Source organism: Papaver somniferum, chromosome 1 (genome assembly GCF_003573695.1).
Source record: "Papaver somniferum cultivar HN1 chromosome 1, ASM357369v1, whole genome shotgun sequence".
NCBI lineage: Eukaryota > Viridiplantae > Streptophyta > Magnoliopsida > Ranunculales > Papaveraceae > Papaver > Papaver somniferum.
The window spans coordinates 245,745,128-245,769,302 of record NC_039358.1 but is presented as its reverse complement, the minus strand read 5'-3'; the positions used below and the strand labels follow the sequence as shown (position 1 = coordinate 245,769,302).

The 24,175-nt window shown below is 37.3% G+C and overlaps 1 protein-coding gene across 1 annotated transcript; it reads left to right on the top strand.

The window, feature by feature from the left end:
• The first annotated feature begins 56 nt into the window (after window positions 1-56).
• On the top strand, window positions 57-5,423 carry LOC113323764 (protein ROOT HAIR DEFECTIVE 3-like). The gene is made up of 23 exons (XM_026572110.1): window positions 57-166; window positions 257-448; window positions 631-697; window positions 1,006-1,108; window positions 1,217-1,287; window positions 1,390-1,453; window positions 1,580-1,645; window positions 1,738-1,785; window positions 1,878-1,940; window positions 2,064-2,120; window positions 2,212-2,370; window positions 2,459-2,527; window positions 2,623-2,714; window positions 2,820-2,898; window positions 3,058-3,223; window positions 3,389-3,513; window positions 3,622-3,884; window positions 3,967-4,063; window positions 4,143-4,280; window positions 4,369-4,473; window positions 4,567-4,664; window positions 4,791-4,884; window positions 4,990-5,423. Exons 2-23 carry the CDS (start codon window positions 280-282, stop codon window positions 5,314-5,316), a joined length of 2,520 nt encoding a protein of 839 aa, XP_026427895.1. The 5' UTR covers window positions 57-166; window positions 257-279; the 3' UTR covers window positions 5,317-5,423.
• Window positions 5,424-24,175: the final 18,752 nt, after the last annotated feature.

The following is a 24,175-nucleotide window of genomic DNA, read 5'->3' as shown; positions in this document are numbered from 1 at the left end:
AAGAAGGAAAATATAAGTGCAAAGTCTTGAGTGTGAGTGTCACGTAACCATGCAAGCCAAGTGCGTCATTCCGATTTGAAACCCTCAGCTCCCCTAAAATCAAAATTCAGTTTTCATATTTAAAATCAATCGAACATCTCTCTGAAGAATTAAATTCCTGCATCAGGTATTCGTATTTCTCGACATATTTTGGTTCATTAAATCAAAGTTTTTGTGATCTTATTAATATTGTTGTTTGGTTTTGTGTGATTTTTAGATCAGGATTATCTGTAAAGAGGTATGGGCGGTGAAGAAGGAGATAACGAGGAAGAATGTTGTTCAACACAACTAATTGATGGAGATGGAGAATTCAATGCGACAGGACTTGAGAATTTCATGAAAACTGCTAAGGTTTCTGAATGTGGTCTTTCTTATGCGGTTGTTGCCATCATGGGTCCTCAAAGCAGTGGTACGTTACTCATTCTGCCTCAATTCACTCAGAATTTGCACAATTTCGCCTTACTCCAATGTATATGTATCAATCTTTTCAATTGTCGACGTTATTAGATAGATTCTGAGCTTGTTGTGTATGATTATGATGTACTTCTTTTATGAATGTTATGCCCATTGATTTCTGGATGATTTTACCAGGGAAGAGTACATTGTTGAACTATTTATTCCGTACCAATTTCAAGGAGATGGATGCTTTTAAAGGAAGGTAAATTGTGCATGAATTGCATAATTTATGCCATATTGGTGTTACGGTGTTCGTTTTCCTATTCCTTCATTCTTCAATTAAAATGTTTCATAAACAAAACACTGATGAATGCATAGCCTGTAAGTTGATATCCTGCATACACAAGCTCGAATTACTTAATACTAGGATACCACAAGTAAAAAATTTGTGTCCGGATGTGCCAATAAGGCACCTCAAGTTATCGACAAAAGATTTGTATGAGTAAATTGATTGGTTTCTTGTTGTTCCAATGGAATTGAACATGATTAGAAAATTTTGATGGAATGCAGGAGTCAAACTACCAAGGGAATTTGGATAGCAAAGTGTGTAGGTATTGAGCCTTGCACGATTGCCATGGATTTGGAGGGTACTGATGGAAGAGAAAGAGGGGAGGTGATGTATCACATTTGTATTCCGTTTCTTTTTCTTTAATTAAAGCCTTATAGGATCATTGTTGACAAGTTTTTATGCTGATTCTATCCCACTGCTTGTTAAAATCAGGATGATACAGCATTTGAGAAGCAAAGTGCTCTTTTTGCTTTGGCGATTTCAGACATTGTACTGATTAACATGTGAGTTGCAAGTTATGCTTCGGGAATGTAGTCCTCTAGTTGCTCCATCTAGTCGAATTGGTTTCACGGATTGACGTTGACTATTATAATTGGTTCTTTCAGGTGGTGTCATGATATCGGTAGAGAGCAAGCTGCCAACAAACCTCTTCTAAAAACAGTTTTTCAGGTACCTCTATCTCAACCTCAGCCAGGATTTTATCTACAAGTAGGATTTACACGATGTGATTAGAAGATTTATGTGGGGTTCACACAGATTAGCCAGTGTTAACAATTGGCTTTCGGTTTTGTGTAGGTTATGATGCGTTTGTTTAGTCCTCGCAAAACGACTTTGCTACTAGTCATTCGTGATAAAACAAAGGTATTTTTCTCGAGCAGTAATTGTTGCACTTTCCATGTGGACACATCATGGTTTGTTTGGAAAACTGATACTGCTTGACATTGTCCTTGTAGACTCCAATGGAGCATTTGGAACCTGTTTTAAGAGAGGATATTCAGAAGGTATCTTTTCCTGTACTGTTTGACATTGCTCTTAAAGGTCTATCATCACTGATATGTATGGTGTATGACCAAGCCTTTTATGATTTCTGCAGATATGGGATGGTGTTCCCAAGCCCGAGGCGCATAAGGATACTCTTCTTAGTGAGTTTTTTAATGTGAGTTTCATGTTAAACCTTGAAATCTTACAATATCAGAAACCTATTGCTCTTATATGTCTGGATTTATGGAAAAAATAAGTTTTGTGTAAATTGGCTCATAATCGCTCTCTTTGACTAAAGTTGGAGGTCACGGCATTATCTAGTTATGAGGAAAAGGAGGAGCAGTTCAAAGAACAGGTACTTGATAATATGCTCTGAACAAATTATTGTCCCGACCTTCCCATTTGCATCACCCAAGGCTTTCAAGTCATCTTCTTTGTTTATACAGGTTGAGCAGTTAAGAAAGAGATTCATCCACTCTATTGCTCCCGGAGGGCTTGCTGGTGATAGACGGGGTGTTGTCCCTGCTTCAGGATTTAGTTTTAGTGCACAGCAGATATGGAAAGTTATCCGAGACAATAAGGACCTTGACCTTCCTGCTCATAAGGTCTTTAAACTGTTCTGCAGGGAATCAAATTTTTTGTTTATTTTTGGTTTTAAATTCTGTATTATATTTTTCTTTTTTTTCTGTTTAGGTAATGGTTGCAACTTTTCGATGTGAAGAGATTGCCAATGAAAATCTCAGTCACTTGACCTCAGATGAGGTATCTATCCAGCTACACTTTCAAATTCCTAGATTGTTATAGGGATACTTCAAATGATTGTTCTGTACATGGTCCAATTTTATTGATGTGACCAGGGTTGGTTGGGACTGGATGAAGCGGTTCAAGCTGGCATTGTGTCAGGCTTTGGAAAAAAACTCAGCTCCATCTTAGATACATATCTTTCCCAGTAAGGCCATACGTGATTGCATTGTCAGATTTATATGTTTTGCCTCTTAATCACTTTGGGTTGGTCGTTATTTGATTTCTTGCTTAATTATGTTTTTCTCTGCAGATATGATTCGGAGGCCATCTACTTTGACGAAAGTGTAAGGAACTCAAAGCGACAGGATATGGAATCGAAGGCATTGCATGTAAGCATAGACCTTGCAGATTTTGAATATCCTAGTTTTCTCATTGTTTTCAGATTCTGCACTTGATATGCGTCAGTTAGTTCTTCTCACATACCCTAATCGATCAAAAAATAAAAAATCTACTCACCTACCCGTCATTTTGCTTGCTCTGTTCTGCAGTTTGTGCACCCTGCTTACCTGACTCTGTTGGGACATCTACGAGCCAAATGTGTTGATAATTTTGGCAAAGCACTAGAACAGTCACTCAAAAGGGGAGAAGGATTTGCTGCCTCTGTCCGCAGTTGTGTTGAGTCTTCTATGCTCGAGTTTGATCAAGGGTGTGCAGGTAAAGCTTAAATCTGTTAGCTTTCCAGAGGTCTTGTATATCATTTGATTTAGCTATTCAGCCTTTCTTTAGTAAAATCCCGGGAAAAAATAAATAAACCGTTACAATCTAAATCCAATGGGCTTATTTGTCTATCTATTCATCTATTGATTTATGTTCTTCTAGATGCTTATGTAAAGCAAGCAGACTGGGATGCTTCGAAAGTCAGTGTGAAGCTACGCCGTGATATTGAAGAACAAGCAGTATCTGTTCGCAGTGCAAAGTTCTCAGAATTGATTACCAGCTATGAGGTTTATCGATTGTTTCCTTGATGAGTTTTGTTTTCTTGATTTTAGTTAGTTGCCATGAATAACTAAAATAATAGTTAGATTTAACGGAATTATGTTTTTAACTTGCAGAATCAACTTACGAAAGCACTTGCTGAACCAGTAGAATATCTGTTTGAATCTGCTGGAGGCGACACCTGGGCGCTAATAAGAAATCTTGTTCAACGTGAGACGGGGATTGCTCTATCTAAGCTTACCACTGCTCTTAATGGTTTCGAGTTAGACCAAGAAACATTTGATAAAATGGTTCAGAATCTACGGGATTTTGCAAATAACGTGGTGGAGAAAAAAGCAAGAGAAGAAGCTGGAAAGGTTTTGATTCATATGAAGGATAGGTAACCATTGTAACTCTCTGGAACTTCCATTTCCTCTTTTCTCTACATATATAACATTACAACTCTTTCGAAACAAATTCAGGTTCTCAAATCTCTTTAGTCATGACAAGGATTCGATTCCAAGGGTTTGGACCGGAAAGGAAAACATTAGAAAAATAACGATGAATGCCTTGACCGCGGTAATCTTTAACACCAGAAACTGTCTTGTTTAGGATACTTGTGGGTGTGTGACTAAATCCTGTCATCATTGTGCTGCAGTCCCTCAAGCTTTTATCTGTGATTTCTGCGATTCGCTTGGATGAGAAACCAGATAGAATCGAGAATCTACTCTATTCTTCTCTTATAGATGGAAAAGTCACTCCCGTCGACCCACTTGCTACAAGCTCTTGGGATGAGGTCAGCTACTGTTTAATTAGTAGTTACTGCTATCAGTAAATATTTGTCGCCAACATCTATTCTTATTATTGATGTTAATGTGGATCAGATTCCAGAAAAGGATACACTTCTCACACCAGTCCAATGTAAGTCATTATGGAGACAGTTCAAAACAGAGACGGAATACATAGTTGCTCAGGCTGTTTCTGCACAGGTACATTTGATTGACTTGTCTACGTTATAGGCACATTACTTTTTGCAGCATTTTTATTGACCTATCTTATTATGCTAAATTTATTTTCTTCAGGAAGCTCATAGGCGTAGTAGTAACAACTGGATACCTCCTCCGTGGGCAATTCTTGCGATGCTTATTCTTGGATTCAATGAAATCATGCTCCTTTTGAAGTAATCCTTTATTCCATTTTTCATTCACCTGTGGTTTTTCCACCATAATTGGAATATTAGTTTCTTTCAAAACCGAACTTTAGTTTCTTTCGTAATGAACATTGTTTCCTTGTGCTGGTGAAACAGGAATCCTCTCTACCTCCTTCTTTCCTTTGTTGTATATTTAGTAGGAAAAGCTCTATGGCTGCAACTAGATATTGGAGAGTTTATCAATAACCCGGTGAGTATAAGATCTTTCAGATGTTAATTCTCTTCGTGTTTTTCTACTCGTCGTTGAACCAAACATACGAGCTGCTAAAAGCATCAATTGTTGTTGCAATTGCAGGTCTCTGCATTACTATCTGTTGCCTCGAGGTCTATTCCCAGCATGATGGAAACTATGCAGCGATTTTCCGCAGGAGAAGAAGTGCATCAACAAATGGGGCCTCCAGCACCATCCAGTTCTCTGCTGGGTTCTCAAAGTTTCAACAGCCAGCAGTCAAATTCCATGACAAACGCACTTCCTGCGGAGTCATCAACACTAACTGAAAGATCTGAGAGTAGTAACAAGCGCTCAAAATCTACACTCTCATCATCTGCAAGCAGTATCGAGAGCTCAAGTTCTACCGTTACACAAAGGCAAGCTGCCAATGTTGAAGCTGACCATATGTGACTATTCCAACTTCAGTATATACAAATAAGATACTGCCTCATGAATATAACTCGACTGATGTGGTCAATTTTTAACAAAACAGATGATTTTGTAGAATGTTACAACTACAAGCGGACACGCCATTTTATTATCTTCTCCAGTTAGATTGAAAGGTACTGTTTTCCCTATCATCTAACTGGCCGAGTCCCGACGTCCAGTTTTTGTTCTTCAGTTGTACATAATTTGAAATGCTGGTGTACGGTGTGCGGATTTTGATATCCGAAGATTATGCAGTGCAGCCATTCCTACATGGAAGCTCTAATTCTAGAAGCTGATGGACCATTTCAAGGTTGATGCAGGCATCAAACAGTGAATCAGGCTTGGGATCCACTAACTTGTCCAGCCAATACACCTATAACCACAAGACAAAATATGTTACTTTTGACTTTTTTTTTATATAACATTTTTTATGAAATAGGCCATCAGAGGCATTTATTAAGAAAAAACATAAGAGTTTTTACGACAAGTTAGTTGGTAGCCGAGCCACTAACCAAGCACCAACACCTTTTTGGATTGCTATGCCTACTCAATGAAATAAAAATCTACTTGTACCATAATCTGCATCATTGTTTGCAAGGAAGTTCTTGAGTCGCTTCAAGAATCTCACTGTATCAGGGCCCAATTCTCCTAACTAACGTGGTGAAAGCGAGGACGCCAAAACCGTATCCGTGTGATTCACATGTAGCCAAATATTTGCTGCATTTACGAAGAACAGCCTTAGTAATAGCCTGACCAGGGACAAAGGACCGTATATCGCCTGTGAAGGGAGAGACCACGGTTACGTCAAAGCAGGTATCTTTCCCATTTTCCCAATTGTACACCAACAAGTCTGCAGGGAGCAAAGTACGATTCCCTCTGTACTAAAACCAAGTGATACTTCTTTCCTTGCAGCGACTCCACCACGAAAGCATATATCCACAAAGATATCACGAGTTAGGTCATGCCTAAATTTAAGTCCGACTTCACTGGCACAATGTAAAGCATGGTCGCCATAAATGTCCATGTTTCTATTGCAGCAAGTACAACGATGCCTTCAGGGAAGAGGGGAATACCTAAACAATAGCTTAGCACACACCGGAACTGCCTTGGTCCCAGTGTTTGGTTAAGATTGGAATTGCGAGCAAATAATCTTGGGCGTGTTTCAGTTGGTTGCTTTGCCACAGAACACTATCTCGGGCAGTCACGCTGAACGTGGTGGGTATCCATTTCTTCACAGCGTCGAAGTACACTACTGCCAGTGAATGCATTGGAAGGGGGGCACTACTGTCAAACATAAGTGAAGAAGTTGAAGCGCCACAAACCTGTGTGAAGTGATATATAGCCGGCTGGAACCTGGGGCTAGGGCCATCTGACGTGTTGGCATGTAGGATTAAGCGCTGAACAGCCTGAGTTTGAATCTGGGATGCGAAGTAGCAGTAGTTAGACGTATCTGACATTGTGTATATCCCCAGACCACCGTCCCTGATTGGTAGTGGCGAGACGATATCGCAAAGGGCCAAAGCCTGCGCCATCTGCTGTCACTAAATGTCGCAGGTACTGAAACAGGTGCTCGTCATAATGTATTTTTGCTTGTTCCAGGGCTAACATTTTTTATTTATATTTTATTTATTTATTTTTCGGGTATCACTATCCATCCACAAAAAAAACCCATCAAAATAAAAGTAATACAAAAACCCAAAATAACAAAAGTAGCACAAAAACCCGAAGGGTGTTTTTCGCCACCACTAATTACCACTATTAGTAACCAACACCACATCCACCAAAAACTACTAGCACTACCATCACCATAAAAAGCATCACCACTAACCTGAAACAGTACCACCAAAATTTGGTTTCATCATAAAAAATCATTGGTTTCATGATAAAAAAATAGGCAAAAATAAGTTGAAACCAAATTTGGTTTCATCATAGAATTTGATGAAACCAATTTTATTTAAGGTTTTTGTAATAATTTTTTAAAATTGGGGCTTTTGTATCAAGTTTGTTTAATATGGAGTTTTAATGGATCCTAACATTTAAACGGAGTTTTTGTACTCCAAATTTGGTCACCTTGGTGTTTTACTACCAGTTTTGTTTATTTATTTTTTTACAAGAAACCTTTTTATCAATGGAAATTTGAGGTCACAATGAGTTTAAGATCGAAAATAAGAGAAAACAAAGTGACTAGAACATATCGTAAAAGTACAATATCAAGAAATCCGACAAGAAAAAGAGAAAGATTACTAGAATATGACAAATACAAGTATGAATAAAATCTGATTAAATTGAAGGAAGAATGGTTTTTTCTCGTAATTAAATTCCAAGCATTAATATTTTTTTAATCTTCAGAAAGAATGCTCCTAAAATAGTAATGACCTGCTCAAATCTCTTGTAGCTAATTCCGTCTTCAAATAAAAAAGTCAAGAGAACCCTAGACTGCCGTTGGCTTAGATCTGCTCTATGAGAGTTGATCTCGGCCGGTCACCGCCTCCCAAACACTCTCCTACTCCTCTTACGATTTTCTCTGTGTTTTTTTTCCCTCCTTCTTTGTGGTGTTTTCATTTTCTGGTTAAATTTCATCTTTTTCTGTTTGTATTTTCTTTTTTCAGATACCTTCTTCAAGTGTTAGATTTATCTTACTCTTGAGTGATTTCAGAAGCAGTTTTTAGACTATCACGGTTTGAAAAGTTGATGTCTATGATGATAAGGGTTGTTCTTAAGTTGATAATTTTATTAAGCTGTATTGTTTTTTTTTCATACATTATCTTGAGAGCGTGCATCATGTGTATTTAAATAACATTATTATCGTCGTGTAATGTAGTACTAGTGCTAATCCATAGTTATTGGATGTATCTGTCGCATGCGCCATGCGCCAAGAAATAATTACAAGTTGTCACCGATTTTTCATTCTATAAAATGGATGTCACCTGGTTGTGGAATTCACGCACACAACTCCTATCAAGTTATAATCATCGGTATTGGATTCTTATTGCTATTCTAACGATGGCGAAAGTTGAGTCTCTACTTTTTGTTGGTTTTTATCTGGTTTGGTTATGTCGATCGATGGGCTATGAGTAAGTGTCTTTTTTTCTTCCTTCCTTTCATCTTTATTTCCTCTTTTTAATTTTTCTTTAATTTGACTATGAGGCCGAAAGCAAAAATAGGGGTATTATTGGAATTTGTTGTGGTTGATGGTCGAGAAAGTAAAGTGTTCCAAGATGTAGTTATCGTTGGACAGTGAATTAGAAGGTGAGATGTTGATTCCGGTCATTATTGCATTTGGGGAAAATATCTGAGTTGGTCAAATGAATGTGATCAAGGAGAGAAGGTTGGTTGACCTTCATTGATTGATTTCCACGAGAAAAGCTGAATTTTTGGTGGACACGATAAGGTCCAAAGGAATTTGGTGGGTAGGAGGGGTATGAATAGGTTGATTACGGGTTCGACATTTGTATCCTGAGGAAGTAGTGTATTTTCCGGATTTTGAATGTGGCCAGATAATTTTGTCTTGTGGGCTATCTTGGGGGAGGTGGATGTTTATGATTTTTTGAGCTACAAGATTGGGGAGTGTGTTTAATTTTTCTTGGTTCCAGTTATGAGAGACTGGATCGATGATATCAGCTGCCTTTTGAATCGGGTAACATTGAGTTGGGTCTAGGTTTGGGGAATGTGGAATCTAGTTGGCTTCTATTGGTGTTGATAACCCATTTCCAATAACATGAAATATCAATTGTTGCATGGTATTCCAATTGTATCCATTGGGGGTGGAGGAAGATGGTATGGTATCAATTCCTTGTAGAATTGGTTGTTGATCGAGATATTTTTCATTGAAAAGACTTCCACATATGGAGTTGGGATGTTCGTGTAAACTCCAAATTCTTTTCATGAGAAGAGCCTTGTTATGATCACTGCTTTTTCTTATGCCTAATCCCCATTCAGATATTCGTGTTGTTACCTTGTCCCAACCAATAGGATGAAGCTTTTTGACTAACGAATCATGTCCCCAAAAGAAATTTCTGGTGATACGATCTATTTGATTGTGAAAATTTATAGATAATTTTTGTGTTTGCATAAGGTGATTTGAGGCGGGGATTAGTTAAGTTTTAATGAGTACTAATTTTCCAGCATGGGTTAGGCATTTTGCCATCCATCCTTTAGATTTTCGAGCTAATCTTTGTAGGAGTGGTGCAAAGGTATGGTTTGATGCTCTTCCATGTTTGCATTAGACTCCTAAATATATTGGAGGTTTTGAAGTTGCAAGCATATCGAAGAATTGCTGAATATTTCTAACCTTGATCTGGTCCAATATCGGATGATGAATGATTACATATTTGGAAGTATTAATTACTTGGCCCGCGGAAGTGCCATATGAGTGACGCAGGTTCTTGAGATGAAGATTACTATGAGAAAATGATTTATAAGTGATTAGAAGGTCATTAGCATATATTAAGTGAATAATTAGTGGTGCTTTTTTTTTTAATATGCTAAGCCTCTGAACCAACTTTTGATTTTGATGGTTTTGTTAGAGCATTGCTCGATCGAACTCACAAGCTTTGCTATCTCAAGCTTGTTTTTCAAATTTAGTTGTCAAAACTATATGTCTTGATTTCTAGTCTACTTATAGGTAAGTCTCGGACTAGGATAGTTAAGTGTAGTTAAAGCTCCAGACTCCACCGGGATCATCATATGAAGACGAAGAACTACTCAAGGAACCAGTGGAACTTCATCGACTAAAAGGTATTTGGAGACTTGAACTTATCTATAACTCAAAAATCTATCTACTCTATATCCTACTCTTGAGACAAAAGTATTATAAGTATATAAATTTCAATAATACACATTTGCTATTTCGAGCCGAGTATAACTCGCCTATCTATTTCTTGAAATATGTGTTGGTAAGCTTTCGCTTTATCCAAGTTCATCTTTACTCGTGATGAAAGTCATGTTGACATTTCAATATCTTGAAAATCGCTTTGATGAAAAATAGTTTGTGAATAACGACTATATAACATCCTTTAAGAATGCTTCAATGATTGAAATGAAGAGTTGAGATTATGTAACCATCTTTGGATATAAGCATATATAGTGTGTTCGCACATTAGTGTATAAATCCATAAATCGGGAACCAAGTGTATGCATATGTGTGTATACGAAATTGATGAAGGAGACGGGTTAAGTATGCGTACCCGTACGCATACTGGCGGAAGTTTTCACCCGAAAATTTCTGCTGAGTTTGGGAATTAACAAAATCTTAATTAGTCACCTTAAGTATGCGTTCCCGTACGCATAATGACGGAAGTTTTCTACCAAAAAATTTCTGCTGAGTTTGGAAACCAAAACCAACTCAAATCCAGTTGCTTAAGTACGCATACCAGTACGCAAACTTAAGCTGGATACTTTATCAATCCGGTAGTTCATGAACTTAAACATTTAAATTATAAGGAATGCAATCTTTGTAAACCGTGGCTATAATGTTAATGAATTGATTCAAGTGAATCAAACCGATTTTGTTTCAATTGTGTCTTTCAAAAGATCTAAGAAATTGAACAACTCTCTAACTAGTTCTTTTCAAGTAATTGGAACTAGTTGAGGTGAAGATGAATATGGTTGATATGAAAGTGCTCATATGGCTAACTGATGGGTTTTCAAAAGTGATTGTAGTGATAGTGGTAAAAAGGGGTCTTTTCAGACTTGTGAAGATAGATATTTTTTTTTTAGATTTAAATAAGTAATTATATGCACAATATTAACAAAATGTGGGCGAGAGGTATTGGGGCTTAGGATTCCACCATTGGTCGATATTAGTGATTTAGTAAAACAATAATTATGCAACTCAACCTTTAAATTGATTCTAATAGTATTGCCTAGACATGTATATTTCCAAAAGAATAGATGTTAATCCAAGCATAGAATATCAAAACTATTAAGTAAGCATATTCTATCAAGAGAAAATACATCTAACTAATCAAAATCCTATAATCCTTTTTATTTCAATGCAAAAATCATAATAGAATTGCTATAATTAATTTAAAATAAAGATAGATCACTTTTACCGAAACAACAGCTTCCTCCATCGCCCCGAGGATTGGGTTTAGCTCCTCATCCCAAAAACATAATCATAAGATGTATCCATGGCTTAATAATGTGTTTTTATTGATGAAAATGGTGTAAAAAGAAGTTTGCAACGCTGTATAAATGTTACAGCGTCACTGCTACAATGGTATGTGCAGCTTATAATCGACACAAGTGAACTGCAGTAGAAAAACGACACCTATTTCTCGCTGTAAGAACTGTTGAAGAACGACGCTTCAGAAGCGTCTGTTCTTCGTCTTCTTCTTCCTCCTCGAGCAACAACAGCAGCAACAACAAATTCTCTGTAACTTCTTTGTTTCCGGCTCTAAACTCCTCCTAACTCTCTCCTAAAACTTTCTAACCCCTCTAAGACTCAAAGCAATGCTTTATACAGCCAACAGGACCAAAATTCTCGTGCAAATCCGAGAGTATTTCTCTTTTTTTCTTCTCGAGCAGTTGAGAGAATATAATCTCTTTTCTGTTGCTTTGTACGCGTCCTCTGGCCAGTTATTACGCTCCAAACTTCTCTTAAGACTTGAACAAGACTAGGTGCATAGTTATCTATCGTAAAAGTCTTTCACAAATCTCTCACAAATATTTGAAAGTGAACAGCACGGTACTGTCCTGTTTGGACTTTGATCCATTCTCCCGGTCATTCCAGCCCAATTGGTTGGGTTAAATTGCTTATACTGATCTTTTTATAGTCTAGGAAGTCCAGCCCAGTGAAAATCCAATGTTGAATCTCCTTAAAACTCGCTCAAATTCGAACCCCTAAAGCTGTTCTTCTGCAGAGTTCTTTTCCCACCAAAATCCAGTTTTGAAACTTTGAAGATGACCTCCCCCTATCCATTTCCGGTGTCCCTTCAGTACATGCCCTGAAATGGGGTGCCCATTATCCAAATTAGGGGTGCCTTTAGCAATTATTCTGGGATGTTTTCCGCACTTTTTCGGGGTTCCTCCGGGGTATTTCTGGGGTATTTCCGGTACACTTCTGGGGAACTTCCGGTATGCTATCTACGGAGGTCCAAATGCCATTTTTTTAGCCAATTTCGCCGCAAAACCTTATTTTTACAAAAACACCTACAAATAAATAAAATAACCAAATAAGTACAAAATCGAGCACTAACACTATATACAATTGAGATATATTATACACATAAACGCGTCTATCAAATACCCCCAAACTTATTATTTGCTAGTCCCGAGCAAATCAAAACTACGAAATAAAATCCTAACTCACTAGGTGTCCCTAGTGACCGAGTTAAACTCGGGAGGGTTTACCAGAGGTGTACCCACAAAACCTTTACTCTAGACCCTAGCTATCTACGCAGAACCTTGGAAAGCACTAAAGAACCTCCTTGGTTGGCATACTTATTGATTATTGTAGGAAGTACCCTGATGCGAAATTCCAATTGATGTACACGAGTTTGCACTCAAACATATTAAAACTCATACAAAGTGACAGAGCTCTACTCAGATAGTTTCTGGACATCATAAACCAGAGTCAACCAATCAGATGGATAAATTAAAAAGATGGATGTAGAGAAAAACGTGGATGATATTGACTAAGGTGAACCTATCCTAATGGACTGAGATACTGGTCTGGACTAATATCAACACACTGGCATATACAAGGGAACCATTGGTCGATAATCCTAACTCTAGGTCAACTCAGCCGGCATATACAAGGGTACAAGTGGTCGACTTTATTGTATTTATTCCGGTTGGTCTGGTGGTCTGGTCTTTCTTTTTTTCTTTTTTTTCTCTTTTTTTTTTGTGTCTCAGTCACTCTATTTCACCCTAGCAATGGTAAAAATAAAACAAAAAGAAGTGATCAGGATTCTTTTGATGTTTCCATCACGAGGATATGGCGAAACTACCATGTTTTTTCTAACACCTGAACTCTGTGCTTTTATGAATAGACTCTATAGATGTTTCCATCTAGTCAGATTGGTTCCTCAACTCCTAAAACCAAAATGCTTTCATCCACTTAGATTGGTTAGTGCAAACCTTAGTAAGCATAAATTTCTAGGCTCTGGAGTTTAAGCTAACAAAAATTTTCTTCCCCATCCCCAAACTTAAATCTAACATTGTCCTCAATGTTCTAAAGATGAAACTAAAAGCATGAACAAGAAGAAATTGTTACCATTTGAAGCAAAAGAGTTAAGGAAAGATATTACCGTGTTGTATGAGAATGGGTTACCTCCCAAGAAGTGCTAAGTTTATAGTCTTCAGCCAGACTTAGGAACGGATCAGTCAACTCGAACCGTACAACAGTAGCCGGAATAATTGTGGGTCTTCAAAACCAAATAGAGCTGACCAAAGGAAATTGCAGTAAACCAAGAAAGTGAACAAGACTAGCGTGCCCTTACCTAGTTTCCTGATAACTATCGCTAACTGTGGTTCAGGTTCAGGTTCTATAAAAGGGTCTAAATAAAATATTTTCCTTGGATGCATTTCCATATAGATTGGATCCAAATTACTAGGTCCTAGAGTCTGGAAAAACTCAAATACGAACTTAGAATCACGAAGTAATAACCTAAATAATTGCGGATCCTCTAAGTCAATCAGATATGACTTACATAGTTGACCACAGTGAGAGTAGTGGTCATTCTTAGGAAAATGTGTCGATTCTATGAACCTAAAGTACTTAGGCTTAGTCTCAGAACTTAATATTCGACTCATTTGAAACGTTCCCATAGTTGGAAGAAAACTATTTGGTGGGAAAACAAAGTCAATCTGGGTATCATAGCCTGGGCAAACCACATCAACCAGAGGATGGGTTTCTAATAACTGAACTTCTTCATGGACATCATTAGGTTCGGGAAAACGAGTATGAAGGTAATCTTGTAAAATGGTCGAGGAATAGATATCAAGTCTTAAGTGAGGGGACTTTCTGAGAGTTAAAGGTACGACACTAGGAAAGTGATAATCACCCCCAAACTTAGAGTTTTCAGTGTCTCTAGATAGACTAGTCACAATCTCCCTAATTTCTAGATCATCAGATTCTTGGAAATGGTCTAGTGATTCTTCTAAGTTATTATCGGGTAATGCATCTTTACTCATCTCTACGGGTCTATTTTCTTCGTCTAGGATTATTGTTTCTAAGTCGCTAGACTCTAAAACAACATTTTCAGAATAAACCCGTTCCTCAAAACCACTATCATCTTCGTAAAAAGGAAAAACTACATCGTCTAAAACGGTGGTATCCCTAATCAAATCCTCGTCCTTTTGAATAGGTGAATAATCATAAAGATTATTTGGATTTGAAATAGAAATAATATAATAATTATAAAGCTCAATTGGATTAATAGATTCCTGATCACTATGCCTACATATTTCAAATTCTTCATTACTACTATCCTCATCATCATAATAGTATGAAGATGATTGAACCTTATCTAAATAAGTAGTGTTACCAATTCTTCCTACTCATGACTTCAAATTGTTACAAATTCTTCTTACTCATGACTTCAAACCCTCATTAGCAGATGCTTCTTTATTTGTTCAAAAGTTTGGCTCAAGGATTACAGTTCTTCTGGTCTATGTAGATGACATTATTATCACTGAGAATTCAACTGAGTATATTTCTCAGTTTATCAATCATCTTAAGACATACTTTCCTATCAAACACTTGGGCTCTCTTCATTATTTTCTTGGTCTTCAGGTGAAAAGAAATTCAGATAACCTTTTTCTTAGTCAAACTAAGTATGCCTTGGACTTATTGGAGAAATTCAATATGACTGGTGCTAAACCCTGTAGTACACCAGTCTCACTCTCTACTTTACTCACTGCTTCAGCTGGTACTCCATTAGCAGATCCAAGTAAATACAAATCATTAATGGGTGCTCTACAATATCTTACTTGGACAAGGCCTAAAATTGGTTTTGCTGTGAATCAGGTATGTCTTTATATGCAAGCTCCTACTGATCAACACTTTATTGCAACTAAGAGAATTCTAAGATACATCAAAGGCACCCTAGATTATGGTATACTGTTTTCCAAAGGTCTTCTTACATTACATGGCTTTAGTGATGCTGACTGGGCAGAATCAATTGATACAAGAAGATCTACAGGAGGTTTTTGTATATTTTTTGGTCCTAATCCAATTTCTTGGTCTAGCAAAAGACAAGGTAGTGTCTCAAGAAGTTCCACTGAATTATAATACAGGTCTCTAGCCAATACCACAGCAGAAATTGTTTGGGTTTGTCAGCTACTCAAGGATCTTCATCTCTTGCTTCCTGCTCCACCATTGATATCTTGTGACAATCAAAGTGCGGTTTTTCTGTCATCTAATCCAGTTTTTCATAGTAAAATGAAACATCTGGCCATTGACTATCATTTTGTCAGAGAACTTGTTCAGAACAAAAACATTCAGGTCTCATATATTTCAACTTGGGATCAAATTGGAGATATCCTCACCAAGGGACTGGCAGGACCAAGGTTTTCTACACTCAGAGACAAGATGAAGGTAATTTCTAGTCACAACCTCCAGCTTGAGGGGGGGCTAATAGTACTGAGAGTCTCATAGAGTTCTCACGTGTGTCTGAGTGTGTGAGAAATGACCCTTATTGGCTGAGTATGAGTTGTCCACAACCTGTCCTGTTAGAACATCTCTTGTCTTAGTCAGGACATGTATAAATGCAGGTCTGCCTTGTTTTAAGTGTGTAAGAAAGAAATCAATTTCTTGTTTTCAATCAATAATAAAGAACTACTACCAGCGATGGCAACTTTGAAAGATTACATGTTCCAAACTAGGTCCAACCGAGCTTCGTGCATTAAATTACCAGCCATTACGACTAATTTCATGATAAAACCTAGTATTTTTCAGATGATCCCTATATTCTTAGGAAAAGATGATGAGAACCCTTATTTCCATATTAGGGACTTTGAGGAAATCTGTGGGACAATTAGAATAAAATACCTTACTGATGAAGTCTTGAAACTTAAGATGTTTCCCTTTTCCTTGAGACATAAAGCCAAGACCTGGTTGAATAACCTACCGTCTGAATCCATTGAAACATGGCATGAACTTATTGCTGCTTTTTATATGAAATTCTACCCTAAGCATAAAACTGCAGATGTTAGGCATAAAATTAGTGCTAGTGTGCAACAAGAGGGAGAGTCTCTTTATAGGTTTTTAGAGAGATTCAATGATCTCCTATCTCAGTGTCCTCACCATGGATTTTATAATATGAAACTCGTACATATTATTTATGATGGTTGAGACTATTCGACCAAAGCCATGGTTGAGTCTATGTGCGCTGGTGAGTTCACTAGTAAAAATGTTGATGATGCTTTTACCTTTTTAGGAGCTACGGTGAAAAATCCCAACAGTGGGAATCTTGTGTTGAACCCCCTAAAAGACTCTTGGTCAATAGAAATAGCACCAATGTGGTAGACACAAGCTTTGGGTCAGATGTTAAGTTTGCTGCTTTGTCTAGAAAATTATAAGCTTTGGAATTGAATCAGTCTAAACATAGGTCTCTTGTGGAACCTGATGATAGTAATAGAGTCTCTCAAGTCTCTAGTTGTGGAATAGAACCCAATAATTCTTTTTGGGAAGGTCAGGTTGGTGAGGAACAAGCCCATGCTATTTATAACAACTCTAGGTTTAAAAATCATCAAAAGTTTGACCCGTACTCAGAAACCTACAATCCTGGTTGGAGAAACCATCCTAATTTCTCTTGGTCTAAGGGCCAGAGTTAAGGACAGTCTAGTAATTCTCATCCTCCCCCAGGTTTTAGTTTTAAGAACTCTTCAGATCAAACCCAGTTTCAGAACACTTCCGAGAAAAAGATCTCTACCTTAGAAGAAGCTCTCACTATGTTAGCAAAGAACCATGACATGCTATCGAAAAACCACCTTAGCTTTCAACAAGAAACTAGGCAAGAGTTGAAGAATAATTCCCAGAGTCTTGCCAAATTAGAACTTCAAGTAGGACAAATAGCTAATTTTATAAGTGAGAGAGAAAATGGAAGGTTCCCTAGTCATACTGATCCTAACCCCAAAGGAGAGAAATCGTACAATCATGTGAATGCTGTCACAATCCTTAGGAGTGGAAAGAAAGTTGACAACAAGGTTGCCATGCCTGATAGTGACCATGTTGTAGTTCACCAATCTGAGCCAGAGAATGAAGACACTGATAGAGTCTCTAAAGAGACCAATGAGGGTCATGTTGAGCCTGACTTTGTTCCCAGAGCCCCATTCCCACAGCTCTTAGTTCCGACTAAGAGGGAGTCCAACTTTAATGAGATAATGGAGATATTTAAGCAGGTGAGCATCAATATTCCTTTATTAGAAGCAATTAGGCAAATTACTGCTTATGCCAAGTTCCTTAAGGACCTTTGTACGCGAAAGCGTCAGCTTAATGTCAATAAGAAAGCCTTTTTAGATGGTCAGGTAATTTCGATCATTCTGAACCAAACAGCCCCTAAGTACAAAGACCCTGGATGCCCCAATATATCTTGTGATCGGTAGTTATTCAGTGGATAAGGCATTTCTTGACTTAGGAGCTAGTGTTAATTTACTCCCATATCATGTTTACAACCAGCTAGGTCTTGGTAAGTTGAAGCCGACTAAAATGACCCTACAATTAGCTGATAGTTCTGTCAAAGTACCTCGTGGTGTCATAGAGGATGTTTTGATTGAGGTTGATAAGTTCATTTATCCAGTGGATTTCGTTGTCCTAGATACCCAACCTGTTCAGGATCCTAGTCCTCAAATACCGGTGATTTTGGGTCGCTCATTTTTAGCCACATTTAATGCCGTTATCAACTGTAGGAATGGACTCATGAACATATCCTTTGGTAATATGACCACTGAACTGAATGTTTTTAATGTTACTAGACAACCTTCCAATGATTTAGAGGAAGTGAATATGATTAGCACTTTAGTTCAAGATGTAATTCAGGATAATTGGGATGACACTTTATTTGATGGTTTTTTGGATGCATTTGATGAGACAATCCTATTAAATTAGATAGGTGAACCAACTATAGAACTAGAAGAAGCTCTTGAGCATTTCAAGGACTCCGCAGATTCGGATATCCAAGCAATAATTAAAGGTTTTTCTGAGAGTAGTGAAAACCTTAAGTTTGGGGGTAGTAATGATTCTTGTGATCGTAAAGTATCCCCATTGGAAGTCCCTAACTTGGGACTCAAGCCTAGTGAGGTATTCCCTGAGTCTATTCAGACTCCACAACCCGATCCTCCTGATACTGTCCAGGAAAAATCCATATGTTAGAGACCCGTTTTTCGAATGAATCTGTTTGCCGAGACACTCATATGAAGCCCATGTGGGCACCCCAGATAAATCCAGTTGTCTTGCGAGAAACTTTAGATCAGGTTGTTCTCTATCTGCTCATTTTTTTGATCTTGAGCATTTGTCTCCTATTAGTGGCAGTTCTATTTAGTCTTATGGACCCACAATTGTTTCTACTATTGGTATACGACTTTGGAAGGTGACACTTCTTTTAGAGATATTTTATATCTAGCTAATGACTATAAATTTAGCATTTACTGGGAGGCCCCTGCGCTCATGTGATACGGTAATATCCTTCCTTATTTCTTTTCCCTCCAGTGGTAACAGTTTTTCCTTGTTCATGCTTTTAATTTCATCTTTAGAACATTGAGGACAATGTTAGATTTAAGTTTGGGGGTGGGGAAGAAACACTTTTTGGCTTTTAGTTGTAATAAATAAACTCCATAACCTTGAAATTTGTGCCCATTGAGGATAACACTTACCAATCTAAGTGGATGGAAGCATTTTGGTTTGAGGAGTTGAGGAACCAATCTGACTAGATGGAAACATCTATAAGAGTCTATTCATAAAAGCACAGAGCTTAGGTGTCAGAAATAACATGATAGTTTTGTCATATCTCGTTGAGTCCTTTTCACTTCTGTTTTTATTTTATTTTCTTTTTAAAATATGTTTCTCTAAGTGATTAGGTGGGGCTCACGATTCAAGTTGTTACCATTGCTAGGGTGAAACAGAGTGATTGAGATACAAAAAAAAAATGATGAAAAGAAGAAAAAAAAACATATATTGAGAAAAAAAATGTTATGAAAAAACAAGAAGAAATTTAGACCAGACCATTAGACCAAACGGAATAAAATTCAATAAAGTCGACCACTGGTACCCTTGTATATGTCAGTTGTGTTAACCTAGAGTTAGGATTATCGACCACTGGTTCCCTTGTATATGCCAGTGAGTTGATATTAGTCAGACTAGTATCTCAGTCATTTAGGATAGGTTCATCTTGGCAAAGGCCGTCAGACAGATATGAGAAACACTGTTCACTTAGTCAACATCAAAACCATCTATGTTTTTCTATATCTATCTCTTAATCTTTTCATGTGATTAGTTTAACTCCGAATATGATGTCCATAGTGAAACTATCTTAGTAGAGCTTTGTCAGTTATATATGAATTTTAGTATGCTTGAGTGCAAACTCGTGTACATCAATTGGAAATTCGCATCAGGGTACTTCCTCCCGTAATCAATAAGTATGCCAACCAAGGAGGTTCTTTAGTGCTTTCTAAGGTTTTGCGTAGATAGCTAGGGTCTGGAGTAAAGGTTTTGTGGGTACATCTCTGGTAAACCCTCCCGAGATTAACTCGATCACTAGGGACACCTAGTGAGTTAGGATTTTATTTTGTAGTTTTGATTTGCTCGGGACTAGCAAATAATAAGTTTGGGAGTATTTGATAGACGCATTTATGTGTCTATTTGGTCTCATTTACATGTATTGTTAGTGCTCGTTTTTGTACTTATTTGGTTATTTTGCGCTTTTGTAGGTGTTTTAGGAGAAATAAGCTTTTGCGGCGAAATGGGCTCGAAAAGTGATATTTAGACCCCAGGAGGAACTACCAGAAGCACCCCAGAAGTATGTTGGAGACACCCTAGAAATACCCCGGAGGAACCCCGAAAAAGTGCGGAAAATATCCCAGAAGAATTGATAAAGACACCCCTAAGTTGGATAAGAGGCACCCCATTTCAGGGCATGTACTAAAGGGACTCTCGAACTGGATAAGGGGAGGTCATCTTCAAAATTCAAATAAAGAAAAAAGCGGGAAACTAGCAGCAACGAGGAGCAGTTTTTGTGTGAGAACTTGAGCGAGTTTTGAGGAAATTCAATGGCTGTATTTGGTACGTATGGACTCTACAACACATAACAGACCTGTTGCAATCAAATAGACCCAACCAATTGGGATGGATAAGTCGGAAGAATCAAACAAAGTCCCAACATGACACATACTTTCTATTTTAGTTTCGAATATTTGTGAGAGATTTGTGGAAGACTTTCACGCTGGAAATACACACACTTGGCCGAGTTCAAGTCAGAGTGAGAGTTTGGTGACAAGAAAATAACTAACAGCAACGCATAAGCAACAGAAAAGATTTTTATTTCCCAACTGCACGGAAAAGAAAGAGAAGAAATAATCTCTTATTCACTCGAGATTTTTGGGTTTGAAAGCTATATAAGAGTTGGGTCGAGTCAGAAAAAAGGTGAGAAAGTTTATCAAGAGAGTTAGGGTCGAGCAGAGGCTATAGAGACGAAGAACAAGAAGTTGCAGGAAAGTTTCCTGCTGCTGCAGGAGGAAGAAGACGAAGCGCACGAAGAACAGACGGCCAAAGACCGTCGTTCTTCAACAGCGTCACCAGCAGCAGTGAAGTATCGTTCTTTTAGAGCATCAAAGGTCTATCGTTGTTTTCTAAACGCTTTTTGTGGGTCTTATATTCACTGTTTAATCCTTTTTCAATCTTTTAAACACCTTGTGAGCTTTAAATTATTATGTTGAGTGTGTGTTTGATATGAAGAGCTAAACCCCTTAGCCGAGGCGATGGAGGAAGCCATTGTTCCAGATTAATTGGTATAATTCTATTTTTATTATTTATTTACAACATTTTTATATGATTATTTGCATAGAACTAATATAGATAAATTGATTTTTATTGGGTAGTTGTGAATTGTTTTGATGAAGCATGCTTAGTTATAAAACTGTTGATGTTTCATGCTTTGTGATTACAACTATTACTTCAAAAATCTATTAGAGACAAATATTAGAATCACTTTAAAAAAAAATTGCATGAATATTGATTAGAGTTTATCACTTAATTGGTTAATGGTGGAATCCAGAGTCTTGATATTTTCTTTACAACTTTGAAACAACTTTATTTGAGTATTTTAGTTTAATTTAATTTAAACTTTTAGTAGGTGAGTGTTAATTAACGTTATATGCTTCTTTTTCCAGAGTTTTTAATTTTTCCCTACAATTTATAATTATTCTATTTATGTATTTGTTTTGGTTCCACTTAACAAGTCTATGATTTTACTACTTACACGAAGTTGCGTCTACATGTGCCCACGATCGATCTAGTTCTAATAAAATAAGAAGGTTGTATAGGCACGACGGTAACGTGTTCCGATGATCGCCACAAATTTGAACTTGGAGATAGTTGACTTTCTTTTATTTAGCACCGCTCAATTAGGGCCCTTGAAAATAATTAAGGGCCTCACCAAATTTAGACCCACATTAGAAAGATATGGGCTTACGGTGAAATACCGTTTTATCCTTCTCTAAAAATTAACCCTAAAATCCAATTAACATTTCAGATAGGTTCCCAATTTTCATTCCAACCCAAAATTTTTCTTCTTCTACACCCTCCCCTTTCTCTGTCGCCCTATTTTCTACATTAAAGATTGTGGAGAATTTTTTTTTCATCCGATTCATCGTCAAAATTTTCGATGTGAAATTTTAGTCGATGTTTAACTTCTTCTACAAATATGGTACGTACCAAGACGATAGCTAGACTAGCAATTCAAATCCCTAATCTAGTCGACACTGTTAAAGCTAAGGTATATTCAAGAACCAGGAAGAAATCGAATCAGGATGAGATAAAAATGGTTCCAATCAGAAGTTATGTGCACTAAAACCCCCTAATCTAAGTTGGGTTTGCCTTTAATTTAATTTTACGATTGAAAAATTATGTTTTCAATTGCAAAATTCTAGTCACAGTCTTAGGGTCGCTAATCATGAGGTTGTGTTGCTTAACGATTTTTGATCTGCATGTGGAATTCATGGAAAATCGTTAACCATTAGGGTGGAGGTGAAAAAAACCCTAGCAATATTTTTTCAAAGTCAAGGAAAAGACATTGATGAATCATCGGATGCTTGGTGGAACCGTGTATTCATCGTTTTTGTGGCGTTAGACGGAAATTTCAACTCAAGGTCTTTGAAACTCGTCAAGGAACGATTCATGGGGATATTCTTCGAATGTGAAGTTTTCAAAAGAGAATCGAAGGTCGTAAAGGAAGCCTTACCCAATATGTTGGGAGTTATAAGAGTAAGTATTTTAACAAGAGGTAAAACTTATCTAAAGCTTTGATCGATACTAACTGAGTATGTTTGCGTTTTCAGTTGAGGAAGGTGTATACCTATTACGAGGTGCTTCGTGGGAAAAAGTTTGAGTTCGACGATGGCTACTTTATCTTGGAAGGCACCATGTGTAATTACATGCTTTATGATTAAGTGTATAAGTGCACCATTATTATGTATTGTATTTCATTTCCTTCAATGTAACCCTATGAAAGATGTATGCATATTATGATTCAATGAAAGGATTCTATGAAATCAACAGTTATTAAAAAAAGTGATGGAGTCGATTTATACATGTGGGGAATGACGACTCCCATTTATCTATGAAATGGCTGGCCAGGGTCGTCATTATATAGGAATGCCAAATTGACGACCCTAAGAGTGATATCTTGAGAGAGTAAAAAGTTTTAGAGTCGTCGGGTTCTAAACATATTAAGTTAACGACTCTAGATGACTTAACTAGCTGGAGTCTTCAATGTTATCACACTCGGTTGACGATTTTTCATAACTTGTAAAAGTTGAAAGTTAGAGGCCCAACTGTTGTGACAAATCATTGACGACTGATCAGGATCGTTGGTGATTACCCTCTCGACCTAACAACCCTCACTGTGGGTAGTTGCATGGTGTCCATGAATCGACCACCTGGAGCGCCATTCATGCAATTTGAAGAGTATATGAAGTTTACCTGATTGTGTTGAGCTCCGGGTTCTTCATATGGAGGATTGGTTCCTTCATTTTAAGTAATGGGATCTTCATTTGCATCATTTATCAAAGCTTCCTCTATTAACATCTCTTCATCAAACATCAAATCCATAGGATTAGTTAAGACAATTTCACCATCAACGAAATCATGTATGTTGTTTAAACCTTCACTAACATCACTTCCTCCACTAGAATCACTCATTTCAAATAATCCAAAGACTTCCCCCAAAACTCACCTCCTTCTTCTCCACAACACAAAAACACAATTTTTCTTTTATCAAAATTTTGTCCCTGGATCTGCTTTTAATCTAATAAACTAATTAACAACTAATCAACTAAATTATCACTAATGATTTGGGAATAGTTTAGCCATTTTAAAAAAAAAGATAAGGTATAACCGCCAATTACTATCTTATAAACTTTTTTGTCCTATACCCAGGAACCCTAATTATTTTCGAGGACCCCAATTAAACGGTGATATTTAGCGGTGTTTTTTTTCTTCCAATAAGTCCTTATCTTGTGACGGTGCATAATGGGCTTGTATTTAGATAATATTATCATCGTGTAATGTAATGTGCTAATCCGTAATTCCCGGGTCTATCCATCGCTGGGGCCAATAAACAATTACATGTTGTCGACGATTTCATGCTATAAAATGGATGTCACCTGGTTATGGAATTCCCCC